The sequence below is a fragment of the Lithobates pipiens genome, unplaced genomic scaffold (assembly GCF_037356315.1).
Source record: "Lithobates pipiens isolate NorthernLeopardFrog02 unplaced genomic scaffold, aLitPip1_a1.2 Scaffold_3, whole genome shotgun sequence".
NCBI classification, from domain to species: domain Eukaryota; kingdom Metazoa; phylum Chordata; class Amphibia; order Anura; family Ranidae; genus Lithobates; species Lithobates pipiens.
In genome coordinates this window covers 82,853,756-82,878,785 of record NW_027507790.1, presented here as the reverse complement: position 1 = coordinate 82,878,785, position 25,030 = coordinate 82,853,756, and the positions used below count along the sequence as shown (strand labels likewise).

The 25,030-nt window shown below is 42.6% G+C and overlaps 1 protein-coding gene across 2 annotated transcripts in view; it reads left to right on the top strand.

Annotated features, from left to right (window-relative positions):
• The window catches only part of MLXIP (MLX interacting protein), a 127,171-nt gene that overhangs the window by 52,386 nt on the left and 49,755 nt on the right, over positions 1-25,030 (top strand). Inside the window, exons 2-7 of one of the 2 annotated variants that reach the window (XM_077461958.1) lie at positions 10,105-10,211; positions 10,467-10,517; positions 16,076-16,161; positions 17,425-17,514; positions 19,261-19,302; positions 22,986-23,115. In XM_077461958.1, coding sequence (XP_077318084.1) covers positions 10,105-10,211; positions 10,467-10,517; positions 16,076-16,161; positions 17,425-17,514; positions 19,261-19,302; positions 22,986-23,115 — 506 coding nt within the window. The remainder of the gene's footprint in view (positions 1-10,104; positions 10,212-10,466; positions 10,518-16,075; positions 16,162-17,424; positions 17,515-19,260; positions 19,303-22,985; positions 23,116-25,030) is intronic. The other variant, XM_077461959.1, reaches the window with a different exon arrangement.

Sequence of the window (25,030 nt, the reverse complement as noted above, 5' to 3'; positions counted from 1 at the left end):
ATTATCGAGAATGCCACGCTCAGTGCGCCTGCGCACCACTGTCTACGGCGCATGCGCCGTAGACAGCGGTGCCCGTCTTCGGGCAAATATCTCCTGAACCGTATAGGTTTGGGAGATATTTCTTGGACCTACAGGTAAGCCCTAATCTAGGCTTACCTGTAGGTCAAAGTGGTTTGTAAGGGTTTACAACCACTTTAAGCGGTCTGTTTTTAGCACACTAGGAGGCAGTCTCATATATGCCATTAGGGTATGAGTGCAAGGAGTTTGTGTTTCTAAACCCACAACAGTAAAATCAGTCTGTATATGCAGTAAAGCATACTTTTTATACTCGCTGTGGGGTTAATCCTCTGCATTGTGTAAAAAGGCTGTTTGATCCTGGCTCCACTGATCTTCTTTTTCCATATTCCCCAATCCATCTACTGATGGTACAGAGCCTTGGGGGCACTCTGCACATACTCAGTTTGGTGTGTATTGCTAGAGAGTTTTTTTTTTTTTTATTTATTTTTTTTTTTTTTCTTCCCTTTTTGGGAGTGCATGTGATCAGTACAGGGCCAATCGCACTGTCCAGATAGAGGGTCAGAGGTCCTGCAGCCTCATAGGACAGATAGCATGAAAACTTTGACAAGCTTTAACCAGTGCTCTGCTGGATACTAATAGAAGTCACAAGACTGCTATTATATACTGCTGATGAGAAAAGGTATTTAGCAGGTTATATTTGCTATACAAGTGGCTGCCCTACTGCATTCTGAACACAGGGGGTTGACTGCTCGGTATGGGCACCATTCAGGGAATGCTTTGTATTTTGTGAATAAATGCAATCCATTCTGTGTGAGGTTTAGAGCATGATTTCACTGCCCCAGATATCCACCTTGTTCAGTAATAGAACACTTTACTTTTTTATTTTATTTTCTGAATGAATGCATTCTCTGAATAGTGCTGGGGCCAAGTGACCACCTGTGTTCAGAATGCAGCAGGGCTGCAACCCGGCACTGGACCCAGAAGCAATTTCCAGCTTCCAGGGGCATGTGCCAGGTATAGTACATACAGCTGCATTGGCCCAAGTGTAACAATATTTAAAATGTCCCTTTCTTGGGTTTTCCTTCTGATACAAAGCAAAACACCATGATGTAGCATTGCAACATACTATTGTGAAATGAGAGGATGTGGTTTTTTTTATTTATTTTTTTTTATTTATTTTTTTTTGTTTGTTTTTTTTTTTTTTACCATGCCAGAAAATCAAACCTTTTTTTGTTTTCCAAACTACCACAAAGTTTAACTATATGCCATATTTGAGCAGTGGTCTTCTGGAAAAATATATTGTGAGAGATAATCTTACTCTGAGTAAATTGATATCCAACATGTCATGCTTCAAAATTGCACCGGCTCGTAGAATGGCGGAAAACTTTGACCCTTAATCTCCATAGGCGACATTTAAAAATGTCTACGGTTAGGGTAGGTCTTTTGCTAGAATCCTTGCTCTCGCTTGAACAATTGCAGCGATGCCTCACATGTGTGTTTTGAACATATTTTTCATATGCGGACACGACTTGTCTATGCGTTCGCTTCTGCGCACAAGCTTGGTGGGATGGGGCGCTGTAAAAATTATATATATATATATATATATATATATATATATATATATATATATATATATATATATATATATATATATATATATATATATATATATATATTACACATACACACTTTTTTTATTATGTGGACCAGAGGAACCCCCCCCCCCCCCCCCTTCTAAGTGATCTCACAGTGAATCCTGGTATTCCACGTCAAAGTACTGACGTAAAGTGACGGCGTGCAGTCTGCAAGTGGTTAAAATGCAAACTTTATTATTTAAAAGTTGTGTTTTTGGGTTTTGTTTTTACAGCAGTCTATAGGGGTAAGGGGGATTAAAAATGTTAATATATTGCCTGCTATTATATTCTATGCCATGCATATGCACTTGTGCTCATTTTTGCCTTTTTTTTTTTTTTTTTTTTTTTTTTTTGCAGTCTGTTTTTAATAAAGCTGCTCAGCTTCTCTAGACTGTGTCTTATCTATATCAGGTTTGCTCATTCATAGTGATAGTGGTGATGACTAAACATACATTGGATTGCTAGAAACGCACTGGTGTCTAAGACATTGATCATCCTAGCCTTTTCATGTAATGGAATATCTGCTGGCCTCTATATGGGCCAATTTGTCAAAAGATCTATCTGCATTCTACAGCATGATCACTGTTTGAAAACTTAATCTACTTTTTCTTAACCATTCATAGGCAGGATAAACTGCTTGTGAGACTTCTAAAGCCTAGAACAGGGGTCAAATATCAGACGGCATTGGGCGATTCAATAAAAATTTGCCCTGTGTGTACTGCAACTGGTCTGACAGGAGCCGGCCAAAGCTCTTAACCCTTTTGCCGCCAGACTGTACGGACCCAATGGCCATGCTTTCTGGGCTCTGCTTGTCCATCGGCAGGCTCGGGATCTCCATGGCGGATGCTGGTGGGTAGAGGAGAGAGAGCAGCCACGTGTCCATGTTTATCCCCTTCTTGCAACTCAGAAAGTGACGTCTGTCACTTCTGGGTCAAGGTCTCGGTGTCCCCTGTTCGCTTTGCCGAGAGGATGTTTTGCAATGTGATCTGCATTGCAAAACATTCAGTGTAGTATAGGGGAGACGTGCAGGGACTTGGACCCTGCCTATCTCAATAAAGAGAACCTGTTGCCTAAAAATCAGACTGTTTTGTCCCCTATGTAGATGGGGGGGGGGGGAAGAGTTAAGTTAAAAAAAAAATAATAATAATTTTGAGGACTGCACACATATACCTGCACACATATGAATGTAACGCATGCATCGGGCCACCTACGCGTGAAAACTCTGCTTGCGAAACATGTTGCATACCAAGAGTGAGAACAATACATTTAAAACCAGACCACCCCCTTAACACTAAACTGATATCAAAAGCCCCCTATTGGGTGAGTCACCTATAGAAAATATAGGGTACTGAAGCTTATCGACATTTCAGACGCACACAAATTTTAAGGTTTGGCATGTTGGGTATCTATTTACTGCAACCTCGTATTCTATATTTCACCAAAAATTTGGGTCATTTTGTTGTTTGCCCTAAAATTTACCTTCGTGTGTCTTTTACTGAAATCTTGCATTTCCTAGACCAGCCTGGTTGAGAATCGCTGTCCTAGACCTTTGCGGTAATATCATGTGACATAAATTGCAACTGCTATTATTTTATTCTCTAGGGTGTCTGCTTTCAGAATGTATATATTTGTGGGTTTGTGTAATCTTCAGGCCACTGCCAGAAGTTTTTTTCACCCTAATGCATAGGATGCATTAAAACACAATCGTTGCAACCCCTTTTGATCAGCGGCCAGGGTTGTCGGGAAGAGGCCCCCCCCCATGTTGAGGGCACGCGGCCTGGTACGGCTCAGGATGGTGCGCTCACTCGTCTCCACCCCCTTTCCTGGCTGGCCAGGTAGCGTGCTCGGATAAGGGTCTGATATGGACCTGGGGGGGGGGGACCCCCACGCCGATTTTTCGCCGTAGGGATTCCCCTTTAAGTCCATACCAGGTGACAGGGCCAGCGACGCCTCCTTCGCTGGCCCCGGCTACCTGGATATGTGCTCAAAGTGAACGGACTTTTCTCCGGGTGGGAAAAGTCTGTTCATTTCAAAAGTATGGCGAGCTGGCACCCGCACGGCTGTTTTTTGGGCAAAAAAAAGTCCGCTGGAGCCCACACACAGCGGGATTGTCCGGTGGACTTGAGTCCGCCGGATTTTTCCACCGGATTGTTTGATCGTGTGTACGAGGCATTAGGTGGCTTGTTGGGGCTGGGGGAAAAATCTATTTTAAATCTTGAATCGAGTTGAGAGGTCAAATCGATTAAAAATTTCAGCAAAACTATTTTCTTTCACCAGGACCGGCGCTGACACCGCGCCGGTCTTGAGGTGCTGCGGGCAGGAGTTTTTAGGCAAGGCTTCGGCCTAGTCCGCAAGTCCCAGATGCCGCGGACTAGGCTGAAGCCGCGGCCTCATCTAAAAAAAACTCCTGCCCACAGCTCCAGCTCCTCAGGACCGACACGGTGCCCATCAAAAAAAAAAACTATTTGAAATTAGGGTTTTTTGAGAAAATCGCCCAGCTCTATGGCGTGTCTTGTAGAAAACTGACCATTTTACTCTATTTAAAACCCTTTTCCAGTCAATTTAGTTCTGGTAAAGTGGGCTAGGTTTAAATCGGCAGCTAGGCCCCCTTCTGCCGGACCAAGGAGAGCCTCGCGCATGCGCAGTAGGGACCCGACCATGAAGCCGAAATGCTACACTGCCGGGTTCCTTTACCCTCAATGGTGAAGGCAGGACCCGACCAGCCAATGTAAACCTCAACTGCGGAGCCAACATCACTGGAGTCCAGAACAGGCAAGTGTCCGAATGTTAAGACAGCAGCTACAGTATGTGTAGCTGCTGACATTTTTAAAGGGGTGGGCGGAACTCCGTTTTAACCACTTAAAGACCAAGTCTTTGTTTTTGTTTTTTGCTAGAAAATTACTTAATATAAATTATATATATATATATATATATATATATATATATATATATATATATATATATATATATATATAATTTATATAGTTATTTAATTTATATAGTTATTTCATTTATATAGTTATTTCATTTATATAGTTAATTCATTTATATAGTTAATTCATTTATATAGTTAATTCATTTATATAGTTATTTCATTTATATAGTTATTTCATTTATATAGTTATTTCATTTATATAGTTATTTCATTTATAGGCGAGAGAGCGCATAACCTGTTTTTTACAGGTGTATTTATACCATGCTGTATTATACTGATCCGCTTATTCGTATTTTTTATTGTACACTTATGATGAACAAACTTTGTATTTCTGAGGGGTCTGTCCCATTTTGTTCAGATTGTGAAAGGGATACATCAACAAATATATAATCTGTGTTTCCAGAACATTGGTAACAATCCTTCCTTCAGCTGGCATGCCAGTACCATTCCCACGCTGCGTCTGCGTCTGTGTGTGTGTGTGTGTGTGTGTGTGTAGTTATGTGGGCATTCTCCTCTTGGAGGGTTATTGTAACGTGACTCTGTATTGTGAACAGTGCCTGTTATCTGGCACAGTTTGGCACAATTGACTCTTTTCGATCTATGAAATGGTGTCTAGGATCCCAGCCAAGGTCAGAGCTGCTGACACTCAGTCTCGTACTGTTCCAAACGTATGGCCTTGGCACGAAAATCCTTCATTTTGTTGTGGTACATCCTCCCCTGTGTCCTCAACATTATCACTATCAGAATTTGATAATCATGTTATTTTGTTTGGGAAATTTGCCTTTTAAAGGACAAGTTCACCTTTTCAGAAAAAATGATAAATGCATAATTTTTTTAATTTTTTTTTTTGCACGTGACAAAATGTACATTGTTTTTGTTGTAGGCGCTTATAAAGCATTGCACTGGAAATTGGCAGATCTCTGATGCCATGCCGGTCTCCTACAGCCCTCCCAGTTCAGGAACTACAATTCCCATCATGCCTAGTCATGTCTGTGAATGTGAGTTTTACAATGCGTTATGGGACTTGTAGTGCCGCAACAGCTGGAGGGCAGTAGTTTGAAGGTCCCTGGTGTACAGGCTCGCTCGTACGAGGATACATGCGGACAGGAGGAATAAATGAACTACCACAGCTCTCACTGCTCTGTGGTAGTTCATTGAAAACGACAAGCCGACAGCTGCAAAGGCTGCCGGACCTTGAAGTTTACCATTCATAGAGCGCTGTTAATGAGTGATGTGGGTGTAACCCGCATGGCCCCCCCTCTTTATTTTTTGACAACCAATGGGTGGAGAAGATACACTTCCCCCAACCCGCGCCCCCCCCCCCCCCCTCCACTAGCTGGCACAGTGGGGTTTGGGGAAGTGTAGGGGCTGGTGCGTTCATAACCTGTTACACCCCGAATATGGGTGTAACCTGTTATGAAAGGTGTCCTTGTCTTTCCATCTATTAAATCTTCTGCCCTTGTTTTTAACTTTGGATAGTAAAACGTGTGTGTGTGTTTATTTTTTTTTTTTTTTTATTTTTTATTTTTTCTGCCAGTAAATACCGTATACAGCCACTTCCTGTTTCTTGTCTGGTCATTAGCCTAGGCCAGTGATGGCGAACCTTGGCACCCCAGGTGTTTTGGAACTACTTTTCCCATGATGCTCGGCTATACTGCAGAGTGCATGAGCATCATGGGAAATGTAGTTCCAAAACATCTGGAGTACCAAGGTTCGCCATCACTGGCCTAGGCTTATGACATCATGCACAGCTCTCATTCTTGTGAGAGTTTGCCTGGAAGGGAGAGGGGTGAATCATAAGAGGGCCAATGAGGGCTGCAGAGCTGGAGGTGTGCCTCTGTAAATCCCAGGAAGTGAACAGGCAGCAGCTTCAACTGCCCACAGTTGAAGTGGAAGTAAACCCATTGATTTTAAACAGTTTAAAAAAAGGCATGCTGGGAATGCTAACTGCACATTGGCTGTGCTCTCAACCAAACTGTCAAACCACCCAATGGCTGGTGTCATAACGGTTCACGTGCAGCACCGTGGCAGCTGAAGATTAAACAGAGGCAAAGATGGCAGCTTCCGTGGATGAAAACGATGGAGTTTACTTCCACTTTAAAATGGTCGCAGTCAGACTCGGAGGAGGGAGATTTCTGCAGCATATTTTGGAGAATATATATATATATATATATATATATATATATATATATTATATTATATTATATTATATTATATTATATTATATTATATTATATTATATTATATTATATTATATTATATTATATTATATTATATTATATTATATTATATTATATTATATTATATTATATTATATTATATTATATTATATTATATTATATTATATTATATTATATTATATTATATTATATTATATTATATTATATTATATTAATACACTGGTTGGAGGAAGCTTCAGAATGTCAGATGTGTTTATTACGAATTGTTGGCAGACTGCAGTTCCTCTTTAACATTAACCACGTACACTCGTTCAATCTATAAAACATCTGGATGCTATCAGTAATAGGCTGCCCATACATTATACAATTTTCATGTACAATATTTCCTTCTGTCACCCCCCTGCTGGTTGTGATGACAGCTGAGCGGCTGCTTGGTCGCATCGGTTGTTGTTACAAAAAGCCGACTGTCTGCTCTAAAGCATGGTATTGGGGGTGATGCCTGTAGCAGCAGGCATCACCCCGGTACAACCACTTGAAGCTAGGGATGCACAGAAATTTTGCCCGCCGAAACATATCGGCCAAAAATGGCCCCTTATGGCCAATAATGGAGCCGGGCTCCTGGTGCCACCCATCACGGGGGTGTCTTATAGCGCAGAAGAGAGCCGCTGCCGCCTGGTTGATTAGAGCGCCGGGAATATAACCACTTTCATTTCAATAGCTGTGTGTTCCCTGCCGCGTGCCGTCACATAAGCCCACCCCCCCTCCCTGTCTGGGGAAACTTTGATAGATCACCCGTCCCAGGATTGGACGTGTGATTTGTCAGAGTGCCCAGACAAAGAGGGGCTGTATGTGACGGCGTGCGGCGGGAAACGCACAGCTATTGAAATGAAAGCTGTTATGTTGCTAGCGCTCTAATCAACCAGGGGCGGCTCTCCTCTCTTCCCTTACACAGGATGGCTGCATCTGATGGGCACTAGCGAGGCTGCATTGATCTTGTACCATGTCCCCAATCTCTGACCATCTCCTGTATACAAAAAAAAAAATTTTTTTTAAATAAGTTTAGGTATCGGTTACTTTCGGTTTTCGGCCCGGTGTATCTTTAATTTTCGGTATCAGTTTCAGCACCAAAAAAACATTCGGTGCCCCTCCACTTGAAGCAATATCGGTAAGTTTGTTACCAATAACGTTTCTGAAAAGTCCATATCGGCTGGCCAATTTGTATGCAATCAGGTAGCACCTTGATCTACATAGTTGAAGGTGCATCTAAAAAAAAATTTGAATGAGAAAATTGTATAATGTGTGGCCAGCTTTCCCCATTTTTTGTTCTTCTCCTGTCGGTTTACTTTCAGTGACTGTGTGGTATGGTGGAACCTTATAAACTGTCTGCCCTCCTTCCCCTGGTCTGTCCCCTGGCGTGTAGAGGATAACAACAAGTGACTATAATAACCTATTTTAAGGCAAGTGCTCTATTTAAAGCTGAACTTCAAGCAAACCACTAAATACACAGTTGTTGTACAGGAACGGTTTTAGTTGTCAGTGTTTTACCCCCTTCATGACCAGGCCATTTTTTGTTATTCGGCACTTTAGCTGATAATTGTGTGGTCACGCAACTCTGTAACCAAACTACATTTATTTTTTTCACACATAGAGATTTATTTTTGGTATTGGATCACCACTGTGTTTTTTTATTTTTTGCGATTATAAACGAAAAGCTTAATTATCTTAAACTATTTTTTACTTTGTTATGCAACCTATCCAATTAAAAAAGGATGTATTCAATTACATGTCATATTCTTATATATACATTATAATCGATCCCAATAAGTGTCTATTTGGTTTTTGTCAAAGCTTGTGTAAAAATAAAAAATAAATCACTCACGCACACACTTATGATTTTAATTTTTTTTAAATGCTAATGGCGGCATGGAACTGCGATGGTACTGTGGCCAATCTGATGCAAACTGGGGAGGGGGGGTGGTGGACTGAATAACTGCCACTGACCTCACCAGTGATCCTATTCACTGTACTAATGAAACTGGATGGGGTTAATACCTAGACCGATCAAGAGGTTAAATGTGTGTACAGTGTGCTTTCACTACTAGATCTCAGTTTTTCATCCGTGTTTTACAGGGATGAGAAACTGACAGATCGCTCTCTCTGTACAGAGCTCTGGGCTGTGATCGTAAACACAGCCGGTTAGTAGATCCTGGCCGTGAATCATGGGCTGGCACTTGCTGACAGGCCCCCCCCCTCTACGTAAAGTCAATGGTTTTGCACAGAGCAGCCCTCATCTCGGGTACCTCGCCCACTCTCATCTCTTCCTCCTGCTGAGTGCCCCCATAGCAAGCAGCTTGCTATGGGGGCACTCATGCAGGCTGGCTACCTTTGTGTCCATTGGGGAATGGCTCCTGCTGCTGTGTCTAAGCTAGTGACGTGAGAGAGCAGCCATGCTGATCTTATGCACATCGCTGGATCAAGATGGGAGGGGGCTGCACACAAGGTTTTTTACATTACTGCATAGCGTGACTGTAGAAGCATTTTAAATGCTTGTTAAGCCCCACGGCAAGGCAGCCTGGAATCAGTTGCATTAGTCAAGGGAGCCTGCCAGAACAGGGAGTAGGGCAAGTATTGCTCTTCTAGTTCCCTTTGACTTAATGAGTAGTTAAGCCTTGTTGTGCAGGGAAGTGGAGTAGGTGGTGGTGGGGTGTTACTCTACGGATATATTTTCCTAATTCCTCTAGTTTAACAACTTTCCAAGCATGTGGAAGAGCATCCACAGCAAAACCCAGCCTGACTCCCTCAAAATTCCCAAACCTAGCCCATCTTCAGCCATGCATAGCTTGGATTAGGAGGAGCTTATTTATCGGCCAGACCTACATCATTCCAAGTCCGTTTGTATGTACATGGTAGCAATGGATATTAGGGACACCATAGGTACGTTTTGCTTGCAGTTTATTGTGCAATAATGTTTTGAAGTACATAATGGAAGCAAGGTCTGTGCTCAAGCCATGAACTTGGGTTTATCACAGCAGAAGCAAATAGCAGCTGTCAAGGCTTGAGTACGATGTTATGCAGCCGTACGTATTCTAATGTCTGTTTTATGGTGGATTTGCAGTTAGTATTCTAGTTTTTTGGTGCAGACCTTGGTTTTGGCACTGATGTTTACTAATTGCAAATCCAAGAGCTTGATGATTCTTCTTCTCTACCAGCTTTATGTTGTCTATCCGGATCTAACATGGCCATATCTTGTTTGTTGTCAGTGTTTACAGCAGCTTTCTAATTTAAGCATTTCAATCTGGTACTCTTTACATATACAGTCTTCTATTTTGTTTTTCAGTGGTAAGCTGGTTTCTCCAAAATGGAAGAACTTCAAGGGCCTGAAGCTACAGTGGAGAGACAAAATCCGTCTAAACAATGCAATATGGCGAGCGTGGTACATGCAGTGTAAGTGTAGCTGGTCCTTCGGCGTAGGGATTCTCTAAAGTTATGAAATAAGTTCTGTTTCTCTGGCCTTTCTTTCCGTAATGAAACTGGAATTGCACAACCTCTGAGGGCTTGGCAGTTTATTTTAAGAAGGAATTAGTCATTTATAAAACAATGCATGGAATTCACAAATGATGTGAACTGTAACAGCTGAGTGAATAAGGAAAATACGTGTGTAAAGTTTTTTTGTTTTAGTGAAAGCAATCTTTTTTTCAGTTTCAGATAGAGCGGGGAAGGATGAGAAGCTCCTGTTTCTGTCTGATTCAAGTGAGCAGTTTTTCCCCTTTGTGTCTGTGACATCCCTGAGAGAAGCGGGGATCGTGTTATACTGGAAGGCACACACAGAAATAGATTCTGAACTTTCCCACCTGTATTCGTGTGTTTGTTTTTTGTCTGTCTGTCTCCATTGGATAACGTTCCCATCAATTCTATTCCTCTGGAGAGGAAGTGTGGACAAATGTCCCCAACAAGACCAGACTGCATTAAAATTGTCATAGGATGTAACCATGTTTCCATTCCATCCAAAACTAAAATAAACAGTTTGGCTAGCAGACATATGATGCCCACTGTTGCTAGCTGTACACAATAAGCCAGCCTATTGATTTGGGGGCATACACCCACACTGATGGCACATTGGAAGAAAGGACTATGTCTATGTAGCTGCTTCATCCCCATCAACAGCTATGGGGATGAATAGAACACCTGTGCATTCCCATGCACATCTACACAGCACTCACATAGGGCATGGATGCACACACCCCATGTGAACAAATAATTTGTTTGTTTTGGGGGGGGGGGGGGTTCTGATAGCCTGCCAAGGACTTTTATTTTTTTTTATGTAAACCAGTAGTTTGTAGACACATTGGTGTACATTTGTGAAACCGAGATGAGTTGCGATCCTAATGATCTGTTATCGGTTTATGAAACTAAGCTGATCACCTCAGCACACCGAGAATCTGTCATTGCCAGCAGCATCCAGTTTATGAAGGTGCGATCTCAGCACCTCACCGGCAAACGCTGTAAAATTCCCTGTCTGCCCGATTCTCCAGTCCAGAGGTGGAGAATCTGGGAGAGAAGAGAATAACCAGAGAACTCTGAAGGAGGATGGACTTCCTCCTTTTTCATTCAGAGCCTCCAAGACAGTAAAAAAATAAAGGACAGAGAGAGAGAGGGAGAGAGATCTTTTCATATGACAAAATGGCACTTTACATTGTAGCAAAGTAGTAAATGTACAGCTTGTATAACTGTAAATGTTGCTGTCCCCTCAAAATAACTCAACATACTGCCATTAATGTCTAAACCGCTGGCAACAAAGGTGAGTACACCCCTAAGTGAAAATGTCCAAATTGGGCCCAAGTAGCCATTTTCCCTCCCAGGTGTCATGTGACCCATTAGTATTACAAGGTCTCAGTTGTGAATGGGGAGCGAGTGTGTTTAAATTTGGTGTTATCGCTCTCACTTTCTCATACTGGTCACTGGAAGTTCAATATGGCACCTCATGGCAAAGAACTCTCTGACGATCTGAAATAAATAAATTGTTGCTCTATATAAAGATGGCCGAGGCCAGTGATGGCGAACCTTGGCACCCCAGATGTTTTGGAACTTCATTTCCCATGATGCTCAACTACAATGCAGAGTGCATGAGCATCATGGGAAATGCAGTTCCAAAACATCTGGGGTGCCAAGGTTCGCCATCACTGGCCTAGGCTATAAGATTGGCAAGACCCTAAAACTGAGCTGCAGCATGGTGGCCAAGACTATACAGCGGTTTAACAGGACAGGTTCCACTCAGAAGAGGCCTTGCCATGGTCGACCAAGAAGTTAAGTGCACATGCTTGACATCCTATCCAGAGGTTGTCTTTGGGAAATAGACAAATGGGTGCTGCCAGCATTGATTCCAAGGTTAAAGGGGGGGGGGGGGGGTGGGTTTGGTCAGCCTGTCAGTGCTCAGACCATTCACTGCATCAAATTGGTCTTCATGGCTGTTGTCCCAGAAGGAAGCCTCTTCTGACGATTGTGTACAAGAGAGCCCACAAACAGTTTGCTGAAGACAAGCTTTTCTGGAACCATGTCCTGTGGTCTGAGACCAAGATGAACTTATTTTGGTTCAGATGGTGTCAAGCGTGTGTGGCGGTAACCAGGTAAGGAGTACAAAAACAAGTGTCTTGCCTACAGTCAAACATGGTGGGAGTGTCGTGGTCTGGGGCTGCATGAGTGCCTGTTGGCACTGGGGAGCTACAGTTCATTGAGGGAACCGTGAATGCCAACATGTACTGTGACATACTGAAGCCGGGAATGATCCCCTCCCTTTGGAGACTGGACCGCAGGGCAGTATTCCAACATAACGACCCCAAACACACCTCCAAGATGACCACTGCCTTGCTAAAGAAGCTGAGGGTAATGGTGATGGACTGGACAAGCATTTCTCCAGACCTAAACACTATTGAGCATCTGTGGGGGGGGGGGTTGTTCTCACTTTTGTTGCCAGTGGTTTCGACATTCTTGGCTGCGTGTTGTTGTTTTGAGGGGGCAGCAAATTTACACTGTTATACAAGCTGTACTCACTACTTTACTTTGTAACAAAGTGTAATTTCTTCAGTGTTGTCACATGAAAAGATGTAATAAAATATTTACAAAAATGTGAGGGGTATACTCACTAGTTTGAGACACTGTGTATGTATAGATTGCGTAGGGGGACTTTAACTTATGCAGTATACTGAGGAGAGCAGTCTCCCCTGAGAATTCACCACTGCTTAATAAACAGACATCACTGTGTTTCACTGACTTCTTGTTACTGTATTCTTGCAATGTCTTGTAAGATTACAGGAACAGGAGGCGTTCTCCACAGTTTGAAGCGTTTTTAGATCACTTTACTCCTTAAGAGTGAAAAGTGATCTACCCTGCTTCATAAACGGGCAAAGTCATCCCTGAGAATGCCCGAGAATGCAGCAGTGATAATTTACTGCTGCTTGATAAACGGACACTATTGTAGGAAGCGAAAACGAGGATAACGGTCTCTAATGCTGTACAACCATTGCATTTAGAAAATGTATGGCTTGTAACTGTCTTCTTAGTGCATATAAAATCTGAGAATTGGCTGTAGTCGTCCAGGTTAGAAAACATGAGCATTGGCGTGATTTATGGAAATCTACACTCAAAGGGTAGTCTGGAAATTTTGGAGGTTATGGTACATTGGCGTGATGCCTCTCACTTGCTCCTTTTTAGAGTTGATTAAGAATAGGTAGATTGTTTTATATACTTTAAGAAGTTTGTATTTTTCCTCCCTAACCAAAGTAAGATTTCTAGGGCCTCTTGCACAATGTAGCTTGAAAAAGCTCCGTACAATTTTTTTTTAATTTTTTTATTTGATGAATTTTTTTTTTTTTTTTTTTTAAGGGAGTTAAAATACAGCCCATTAATTGTAATGTGTCTATGCATACAGGTGTGTAAACAAGAGCCACACTTTCTTCAGTGAAAAAATAAATAAAAAATCTGCATGTTTGGTCAGTAATTTAGGCCTCAAGTGTATAAATGTGCACGATTGCACTCAAATGTCCATTTACACTGTGCAGAACAAACGCAAATTTGCACAAATGCATATGTGCAAAAATGCATACAAAAAAGAAAAGTAGATGCACAAACAGGAGTATTGCGTGCAAGAGGCCTAAAAGTAAGTAAAGCCGAAATGTATTTTAGCTTTGGATAGAGTTGGAAATTGTTAACCCTGTCAAATGTTTGTTTTTGTTTTTTTTGCTGTGTCCAGTTGGGGACATTTCCATTCACTTCCTATTCTAGACAAACTGCAGTTTTCTGCTGCTCTTTCTACTGTATAACAAAGAAGAAACTGTTCTGTAAAGATTGTAACTTTACCACCGAAGTGTTGTTTAAAATGCAAAAATGTTGAAATGCAATTTTAATAAATACTAACTGTATAATAAAACTTGGAGGGATTCCTCTGGAAAAAAATATTAAAAGCCAGCAGCTATAATACTACAGCTGCTGACTTTTAATAAATGGGCACTCACCTGTCCCAGGGTCCAGCGATGTCGGCAGCTGAGGCCGATCAATCTCTCGGCTGCTGCCGCCGCCATTCTCGGTGAGGGAATCAGGAAGTGAAGCGTTGCGGCTTCACTTCCCAGTTCCCTACTGCACATGCGCAAGTCACGCAGCGCAGTGGGAATGGTCCGCGCTGTCTCTGGGGCCCATGGGAGTCTATGCACGGGAGTGGGTGCAAATACCTGTCTTGGACAGGTATCTGCACCCCCTCCCCCCCCTGAAAGGTGCCAACTGTGACGCCGGAGGGTGGGGAGGGTTCCGATGAGCGGAAACTCCACTTTAGAGTGGAACCCCGCTTTAAATGATTTAGATGTATTAAACATAAAAGCACTTGTATTGCTGCTTACCAATTTTGTGATGGCTGCGTTGGGGATAGATATAGATAGAGATATATATATATATATATATCTCTATCTCTATCTATCTCTATCTCTATCTATCTCTCTCTATCTATCTATCTAAGCGTTCTTTCTTTTAGGAAGCTGGATACACACTGTACAACTTTTGCCTTTCCATTGTCCTTTTAGATTATCTTCAACTATGTATTGCAAGGGCCTGCCTGATTTTATACAGTTGAAAGTGTTTTAGGAATGACCCCTTTTTATCATGATTTTGAAAAATCTAAAGAACATTGTGATCTGTTGAAAAGCAGAATTACTGGCCAGAACAAGGTGTGCAGATGTAGCAGTTAGAGGGAAGAGATGAACCATTGACTGGTGCTTACAATGATAAGCTTTTAGTTGCGTAAAACCTTTATCCCAAATAGGATTAAACTGTTGCTGTAACTGCTTAAAAGTATTAGCTGGGGTTTGGCTTTAATTTTGCTAGTTTATCTAAATTTGCCAGTTCATTTAACACTTTGATGCCCCCATGTTAACAATGCTGCCCCAAACACGGAAGCCAAAATACATTTTTGCCACAGGAATAAATGAAGCAAAATGCCCAGTAAAAGGCACAATATGCCAAAATGTCCCATGAGCTACTTTGCCAAATGTAGGACAGCCCATTAAAAATCATTCTTGTGTGTCATGGGAAAAACACGTCTAAAAAAAAAAGTGTTCCTACTAGGCTAGGTGCGAGTGGTATCTGAAAGTGAAATTTGTCTTTACACAAGAACAATGACAGCTGTGTCCATCCACTCATGTACCTGTCCTAAAGATGGCCATATCTATTTGTACAATCTCTGTATGGGTTGCTTTTAGATTTACCAGAACTGTGTAATAGGAGGACCCGCCTGAACAATCCAATCAGGCAGGCCATTGCACTACATAGTTGATGGTATCTTTAAAGCTGATTGGACACCTTTTTCAAGCAAGAAGTAGGAATGTGGTTAGAAAATGGGGGGGGGGGGGGGGGTTTAATGATGAGGTGTGGACCAGAGAGGTTAGCATGCCCTTGTTTGTGATGCAGCAAGACGGTGCATTATGGGATATGACGTTTCCTGGATGGTCACATGATACAGGATGTGAGGGGTTTGGAAAACTTAACATTTTGAGCAGAGGTTGAGTCTCAAAGCTGCCATGGACTAGGTAAGTGAGAGATCAGCACGTTGGGATGGCTTGGGCAGAAAAGATATTAGGAAAGGCTTCAATTTATTATGGAAGGTGAAATTCTGCCTAAGAAGTTCAACATGGCCTTTAATGTTTTTGAAAAGAGTGGGGTCTGACTTTTTTTTTTAAATCTCGAAGTTTTTACTTATTTTGGTTTAGCAGTTCGTTGTTTGCCTAATGATTAGGCTGTTTCAAGTTACCTTTTGATTTACCTTCCAGATATAGAGAAACGACAAAATCCAGTATGCCATTTTGTGACTCCTTTGGATGCATCAATCGATTTTGATGAACATCGGAGACCAGAGGTATGAAGGTTCAGAGTCCTGTATGCTTCTGCTGAATGTGAACTCAATCTCATATTTAAAATATAAAACCTAACTGTATTTGAGCACCACAAACTGAAAATGCTATTTAATTCATTTTTAATCTTCACAACAAACTTCCCCCCTCTACCTATGTCTTTGCTCAACAAAATAAAGCAATCGTTCAAGATGGCAGCAGCTAGAAATGTGTTTTTCAAAGTAAGGGCAAACCGTTAATGTAGCCTCTTTCCTGGAATCCATCTGCCCTTAGGCCAAGCATGCAAGCAGGAGGGTGTACTTTATAGGAGGAGAGGAAGAGACTTTTTCCAATTAAAGCGGGAGTCCGCCGGGACTCCGCGTGTTTTTTTTTTTTTTTTTTTTTTTTTAAAAGCCAGCAGCTACAAATACTGCAGCTGCTGACTTTTAAAATAGTGACACTTACCTGTCCAGCGCGCCCGCGATGTCGGCACCCGAAGCCGACCTCTCGATCGTCTCTCGGGTGCTGCCGCCGCCATCTTGGGTATGGGAATCAGGAAATGGAGCCTTTTGGCTTAATTTCCCGGTTCCCTACTGCACATGCGCGAGTCGCGCTGCGCAATGAGGACGGACCCGCTGCCTCTGGGATCTGTGTGTTTCCCAGCAGGCAGCGGGGGACTTTCGGAAAGGGGCGTAATCTACTCCCCTTTCCGCATTGAGCTATCCAGGAAGTGGGTGCAGATACCTGTACTGTACAGGTACCTGCACCCCCCTCCCCCCTGAAAGGTGCCAATTGTGGCGCCGGAAGGGGGAGGATTCCAATGAGCGGAAGGTCCACTTTAGGGTGGACCTCCGCTTTTAAGTATAAATTATATATAGAGAGATCTATCTCTGATATATCTAGCTATCTTCAATGTAGTTGAGGAAAGCCGGACCTGATCTGTATTCAGTGCAAAGCAATCTGGTCCTCCATAATATATATATATATATATATATATATATATATAATATTTATTATGTATGTCTCGATCTCTCTAGATCTGTTATGCAAAATAAAAGAAATGCTACTACCTTTTTTTCCCACAGGGCCTTGGCTTTCAAAAAAATCATGTTTTGGGGCTTTTAGGTCTTTTTTTTTTTTTTTTTTTTTTTTTTTTTTTTTTTTTACGTGCGATAAAATTGGCCCTGTAGCGAACAGATTAATAAAAGGACAGACATTATCAGTATGTAGCCATAGATGTATCCATTTGTTGTGTATTTATATTACTAGTTCATCTCTCTACTGTTTAGGCTATTGCTACCGAAGGAAGGTACTGGAAAAGGAGGATAGAGATTGTAGTCAGAGAATACCACAAGTGGAGAACCTATTTTAAGAAAAGGGTAAGGCTTTAAAAAAAGTCTACTTTTTAAATTTATAATCTTATTCAACATTAAGTTTTTTATGTGCAGTAAACGAATTATGATGAATTCAGTTCATGAACTTGGATTGGTCTGACTTCAGCGGAGTGAATTTTGACCGGCTGCTATTGGCACCCTGAAGTTCTGTCACTTGGGAATAGGAGCCCTTTGTCCAGATAGGGCTGCTAGTGTTTTTTCACTTCTCATCATCTCCCCCAAAACAAGTTTTAAATGCTGTGTGGGCTTGATGTATTTTGTAATTCCAATACATAATAAAACCAATTATAATAGTACTCCTTCAGTTTGTCTGTACCACTACTGCAAAGATTGAAATGTGTAAGCTATATTTTACATTCTAAATGGAGTAGGAAAGGATTAAAACCCATATTAGGTTGTTCCTGCATCCTGCTGTGGGGATTTGCCTTCACTTCCTGTTTGAGAGATGCAACAGAAAGTGAAAAGAAATCTCTGAAAAGTGAACAGGTGTCCCCATTGGAGGATGTTCCATCATCTATTGCTATGGTGGCCACTCACAATTTTTGGAATTTTCACTCATTCGCACTTTTCTCAAACCCCTTTCTTAGTAACAATGATCACCAAGACCAATAAAGAGGTAAGCCTTCCCAGCAAGGGGCTACATCCAGCAATGTGCCTAACCTATCCCTACTCAAAAAGGGGTCCTAGGAGAAATCCATGCAGGTGGGCAGATCATAACATCCTACATAAGAAAATGCCCAAAAGACAAGTGTATTAGATGTTTAAAATATAGGTGCCACACCAAAAATGCTAGTTCTTTGGCTGCTTCTGGCTTGAATGCTTTGGCTGACCTGTGACAGGCGTTCACAATCTGTATTGCAGCTCATGCAGCTCATGAGCTGCATTCTTAGTCTGGGTCTTATTCCTCTTAATTGGGTTCATATTAAAGTAGTTGTAAAGCCTAAACATTTTTTTACCTTAAGCAATTCTTTGCATTAAGGTAAACAATGTTTAGGTGTCAGCACTGAGCCTTCAGTGGATCCAGTGCTGTGCATGTCTGCAGCTCTTCATCTCCCCTCACTTTTGGGTCTCACTGGCTTTGCTGGGGTACCGGGAGACATTGGCTCCCAGTGCTGTCAATCAAAGCCAGTGACGGGGGTGCCGATGGTGGAGCTGAGTTCTGCTGTCGGTGTCCATGGATGCAGCAGCTAGGTTTGGGAGTGAGCATGCACAAGTGCCCCCCCATGGGAAGCTGCTTCTATTGGGGTCACTGTACAGAGGGGAGGGGCCAGGAGTGCTGGCGGGGGACCTGAAGAAAAAAGGCGGTTTGTGGCTGCTCTGCAATTCCATTGCACAGAACAGGTAAGAATAGACCTGTTTCTAAATCTACTTTTTTTTTTTCTAATCACTTTAATGGCAAACTGCCCTAGCCTGGGTGGCAAAAATCAGTGTTGGGCCTTGTAAGGTTGTGTGTTTTTTTTTTTTTTTTTTTTTTTTTTTATATTTTTTTTTATTTATTTATTTTTTTTCAGGGTAGAAGTTGTCTACCCTGAAAATTGTTCAGATTATGTAGCTGGCCTTGATGCCTAGAACCATTGAACCTTGTCATGAAATAACATACTGCAAATCTATTTAGGCTTTATCTTTACTGCCTTCCCATCAGAGAAGCAATTGTGGCTGGTGTTGTGTATATAATCACTTGGTTTTATGCCAAGGATGTTTCAGACCTGTGACTTTTTTTTCTTTTTCCAGTTACAGAAGCATCGAGATGAAGATCTCTCAAGCTTGGTCAAAGTGAGTAAAAGCTCTGTAATGCTCCTTGAGAACAAACTGGTTGGGCCAGAATGTGAGACGGATGTGCTGATATTTGCTGGAGCTGCGCCAGGAATGTATTACAACATTACCTGCACAACAGTCCTCCTGTTCAAGATTCACACCATGCCGTCCGTGCAGTCTTGCTAAATAACCACCCATTATGTGCTTTAGAGTCTCTTTAACAAATGTATTTGCACTTTGTACATTACCCCCATGTATTTTATACATACCATAAAAATCACTGCAAACCATAGGACTGGGGTAATTGATCAGATCTGGTTATTGATTGTAAACAATCGCTGAGACAGAAAAGGGTTTCTGTTAAAATTTGAACATTGCATGCTTGGCATAGACAGGCATTTGATGGCCATTTATTATAACTGACATCTGCAGGTGTAAAATTACAGCAATGCATATTGTAGGGATATGATCTTCTTGAAGGGGTTTCTAATAGGAATAGATTTAATCTTATTTACTTATATAGCGCCACCAATTTACGCAGCGCTTTACATATACATTGTTCATTCACATCAGTCCCTACCCTCAAGGAGCTTACAATCTAAGGTGCCTAACTCACATTCATACATACTAGGGACAATTTAGACAGGATCCAATTAACCTACAAGCATGTCTTTGGAGTGTGGGAGGAAACCGGAGTACCTGGAGGAAACCCACGCAGGCAAACATGCAAACTCCAGGCAGGTAGTGTCGTGGTTGGGATTCGAACCAGCGACCTTACGGCTAGGCGAGAGTGCTACCCACTACACCACTGTGTCACCCCAATTCAACATATTCTTGGGTAAATGGCATTCCGGGCCCCAAGAAAAACAAAATGTTACAGCTTTTTTTGTTATTTATTTATTAACTTCTTAAAGCTTTGTAAGTAACTGATGTTTCTCTATCAGCTTCTTGCAGTCCTTGTGTGGCAGAACTCGGACCTTGTATGTGTAACTTCCTCCATCCCCCACCTTGCATATGCTTAAGTTCTCCCTATGTCCTTGTTTGCTGTCAGTGTGATATAATCCTCTTGACTGAACCACAAATTTTCCATGTGCATAAACTAGACCAGTGATGTGCAATTAGTGGACCGCAAGCTGTTGCAGAACTACTAGTCTCATGAGGCATAACAAGACTGACAGTCACAAGCATGACTCCCAGAGGCATGATGGGACTTGTAGTTTTGCAACAGCTGAAGATCCGCTAATTGCATATCCCGGAACTAGGCTGTACAGTTAGGCTCCATCCACTTCTCTGTGAAAAAACACACGTTGCTCTTGAGGGGTGTTGGTGGCACCCCACGCGTTGGAAGCAAACTCACATTTTGCTGTTTATGCAAACAGGAATGTGTTAAAATGCTGCATAATCTGCTTTGTTGCAATTAGGTCAGCACATTGAAATCAATGGGCTGTCCTATGTGTAGCGTGGGAAAAAACACAAGAAAAGGCATTTCTCACTGATCCAGCTCATTATCACCTCAAGGCCCACTGCTCAACTCCTGGGTACCAATGGCTGGCTTGCGATGAGGACTTTGTTCCCCTGTTCTTCCACCTCTCTGCTGCCTCAATGGAGGCCACTTCAGTTGTCCCAGTTCTTGCAATCTGTCAAAACATAGTTTCCCCCGAGAATTGCATGCATTTTGAAGAGCCATGTCTGGGAAGGGACCCGATTTGAGACTGTTTCTACTTCTTACAAACTCCTCCTGGAACTTCATGCTTGTTCTAATCTCGCACCATTATCCAAGAAGAGGTACCACAAATCTCTGCTTAAGCACCTGCTCAACCTTGCAGCCTGGGTATGTGGAAAAAACAGTCTGCCCTGACAGTTACACAATGGCGTGCAAAGGTGAATATCGAGCAACTGGAAGACCGACCTTACCTAAACCAAAGAGCATAAAAACAGATGGTTCTATTAGTCTCTTCCACTTCTCTGAGGAATACTTGCAATATGTCTGATCCAAACAATGGTTGTGCCTGCGCTCTTAAGTCGTGGCCGTGACCTACTTTTTTTTCCTGGCTCCCCCAGCAGAGACCGTCTCCTACCCCTTCACAACCCCAACTGATCGCTCCCCCCCCCCCCCCCCACACACAACTTCATCTTTTTTTTTTTTTTCCTATTCTCTCTCAATGCTATGCTAACAGAAACTTTTGGATATGCTCAGATAGAAACACTACTAGCCTTATCTCACTTTTGTATATCAACCTGAGCATTGGGATTTTTGAGATATATAGGTTCCTATTTTGCAGCATATCCTAAACTACCGGAGACCTTACTGTTTACTTTCAACTGTAAATCTACCTTGCAAAGGTTTCAAACAAACTGTCAGACTCGTTTATACAGTTATGTATTTTTAACTGATACAAATCCTCTAAATCATGGGTCTTAAACTGGCGGCCCTCCAGCTGTTGTCAAACTACAAGTCCTGTGAGGCATTTGAAGGCTGACAGTTACAAGCCTGACTCCCACAGGCAGAGGCATGATGGGACCTGTAGTTTCGCAACAGCCAGAGGGCTGCCAGTTTGAAACCACTGCTCTAAATAAAAATTGAAAAGGGGGAGGGGGGGGGGGATGCATAATAAAAAAAAAACTTGGTGTGAAAGGGGCTTAAAGTGGCAACTGAGTCCAAACAAGTCCAAAAGCTAGTTTGTGTCCCAAACCATAGGAAACACTGATATATAGGCTTCTATTGCTGGTTGCCTCCTAAAAATATCACTGTCTCTACAGTGGCTATCTCTAGAGTCTGCCAACACTGTATACCCTCTGGCATGCTTATCCTAGGTCAGGGACAGTGTGAACTCCTAACTTACATACTTGTTCTATCAGTAACACTGACAGTATTGAAGACCATGTATCAGTATGACAGCCAGACAGTTAATACTTTCTGGCGAAGGCAGCTTTTCTAGACTTGTGTAGATGGCATTTTGGAGCAATATTTCTGGTGTGTTCAGATTGCATTTGAGATCAGTTTAAGACTTTTTAGGCTGTCAAATGATGGATCCGAAAAGGATTCCCCCATCCACACAATCAAGGTGCAGAGGGGAATCCTCTCCCCTGAGACATTTACTAAAACTAGAGAGTGCAGCTCTGACAACTTGAAATCTCGCTGGTTTCTATGCAAAGCTTAAAGTAGTAGTAAACCTTTTATTTTCCTAAAATAACAAACATGTCATACTTGCCTGCTTTTGCACAGAGCAGCCCCAATCCAGTCCCCTGCTGGCACTCCAGCCCCCTCTCCTGCGGATGCCGCCGCGGAAAGCCACTTTCCACAGGGGCACCCATGCGTGCTCGCTCTCGAGCCCCTAATCTGTGATTTGATACAGTGGGCGTTGTCCCTGCCCCTGACAGTGGGAGCCGCTGGATCAAATTAAGCTCTAATTCACTTTTATGGGCTTCCCAGCAAAAGACAAAAGTTTGCTCAATGTACACTACAGCTTGAATCTGTGTGGTGGGAAAAATATTTTCTAGGTGATGGTTGGGGGGCGCGTGTGTGCGTGTGTCCTCCTTCCTTTTTTTTTTTTAATATTGGTTTTTACTCCTTAAATTAAAAAGCTCCTTTTTAGACCACATCTGTACAACATTGGGTGATGATATTCCGTATAGAATGCATGTTTAATTTATATTTTACAGCAGATAATTCATTATAACAGGTTTCTAAATGTTTGCAGGATGATGAGATTGATGCTGCGGTGCCAATGGAAGAGGAGCCTCTCCTGGACATGGAAATGCTTATGGCGGAGTTCAGTGACACTTTATTTTCTACTATTTATTCACATCAGCACAACCCAAAAGAGATTGGTAAGTACTATCCATAGATTTTATTGAACGTTCGTTCTGGAAGACATGCACACAGGTATTCTGCAAAGTCTCAAATTTTTTGGGTGGAGGGGCCCAGATCTTCCTCTTCTCGGGTCCCTCGCTGGCTCTTGGCCTCCCGAGCGCAGCTCCCTGTGGCCATTCAGACAAGGAGCCACGGTTCGGTCCCACCCCCTTTCTCTCCTGATTGGCTCCCACTTCTGTCAAAGTCAGTTAGCCAATGGTGCCGCTGCTGTGTTTCAGCCAATCAGGAGGGAGAGTCCCGGATGGCCGAGGCAGTTATGTACATTGGTGGATCGAGATGGAGCTCGGGTAAGTATTAGGGGGCTGCGGCATACTGAGGGTTTTTTCTTTTCCTATCTTAATACATAGAATGCATTAAGATTTTCTGCCCTTTTAAAATCACTTTAAAGTGTTCTCTCTGGACTGTACAGTGTAGCTGCCTGGTGTCTTATCTGTTGCATTATCTAGTGCTACTGAATAAAGCCCAACTGGTCTGCTGTTAGGCTTCATGCACACTGGATGTTTTTACAGCTGCTCCTAGGGGCACCTGGCGGGGTTTTTTTTTCCTCTTGCCTTTAAACTCCCCTGCGTGTATGTGTCTATACACACAGGGTTTTAGCAGCTTTTAGAGGCAGGAAAAACACTGCCCGGGCATCCAGGAACAGCAGAGTTTAGGTGGAAACCCCTTGATGCTACTAAAGGCTATTACACGCACCTAAAATCTCCTACATGCTAGGTGTGCTTGAGCATGAATTCATTTCAATGGCCAGAATAAACTCATTAGGGCCAATGAATTGAATTAATGCCCAAGAGCTTGACGCCTGTGAAAGCTCCTAAGTCTAGGTTCACATCTATGCAGCTATGCTTGATTTGTTTTTTCAGGCACGTTTTACAGTGATTTTGTAAACTTTTTTTTTTTTATGCGCTTTTGCATGCAGTTTTCATGCAGGCCCAGTGCAGTCTCCCGTCACCAGGGGAAAGCTCTCTATGCAATGTTATTGGATGACCATACACAATGCCTATATAAGAGGTGTCAGACAGTAGGGACATTGTAACCAAGAAAGGTGGCTTTAGAACAAGACCGGCTTTTCCTTTTTTTTTTTTTTTTTTTTTTTCTTGTGAATGGGTAGGGGTACCCCCTACCCATTCACTTGGGGGGGTGGGCTGGCGATAAGCCCCTGACCGCAGACCCTGACAACCACTGGCCAGGGTTGTTGGGAAGAGGCCCCTGTCCTCATCAACATGGGGGCAGGGTGCTTTGGGGTGGGGGCCGCTGAGATGAGCAGCCTGGTATGGCTCATTCACCTTCCTTTCCTGACCTACTGGGCGGGGTGATGTTCAAACACTGCAATCCAGAGGCATGTTTAACACAAGTAAGGGTGTTGTGACTATATTTGTCCTTCTTCCCCCCCCCCCCCCCCCCCCCCCAGAAAAAGCTTCTCCCCCCTCCCCCCCTTCTTATTGTTCCAAGACATTGATTTCAAAGAAGTATTGGAAACAAAACGGTCAACCTAACCAAATGAAGAAGCTATTGCACTGGCTAGAACTCAAACGTCTTTTAGCCGAGGTTCACACTGACAGCGGGATTGAATTCCGCTGGACTTGCACGATTTGATGTCCGACTTCATACATTCACACTTTAGGCGCGATTTCAGAGACATCTGTTCACACCCCAAAAGTAGTACAGAAACTACTTTTGGGAATCTGTGCGGTGACACAAAGTTGGTGTCGCACTGATTCAGACGGTGCCATTGCCAGCAAGAGACGCAAATTTTCACATGGCAAGTCGCATCAATTGGAACCTTGGCTTAAAGCGGTTTTGTACAGAAAATTGCAAGTTCATCTTATTCAAATGGCTTTGGAACATAGATGCAGTTATAACCATTGAAATAAA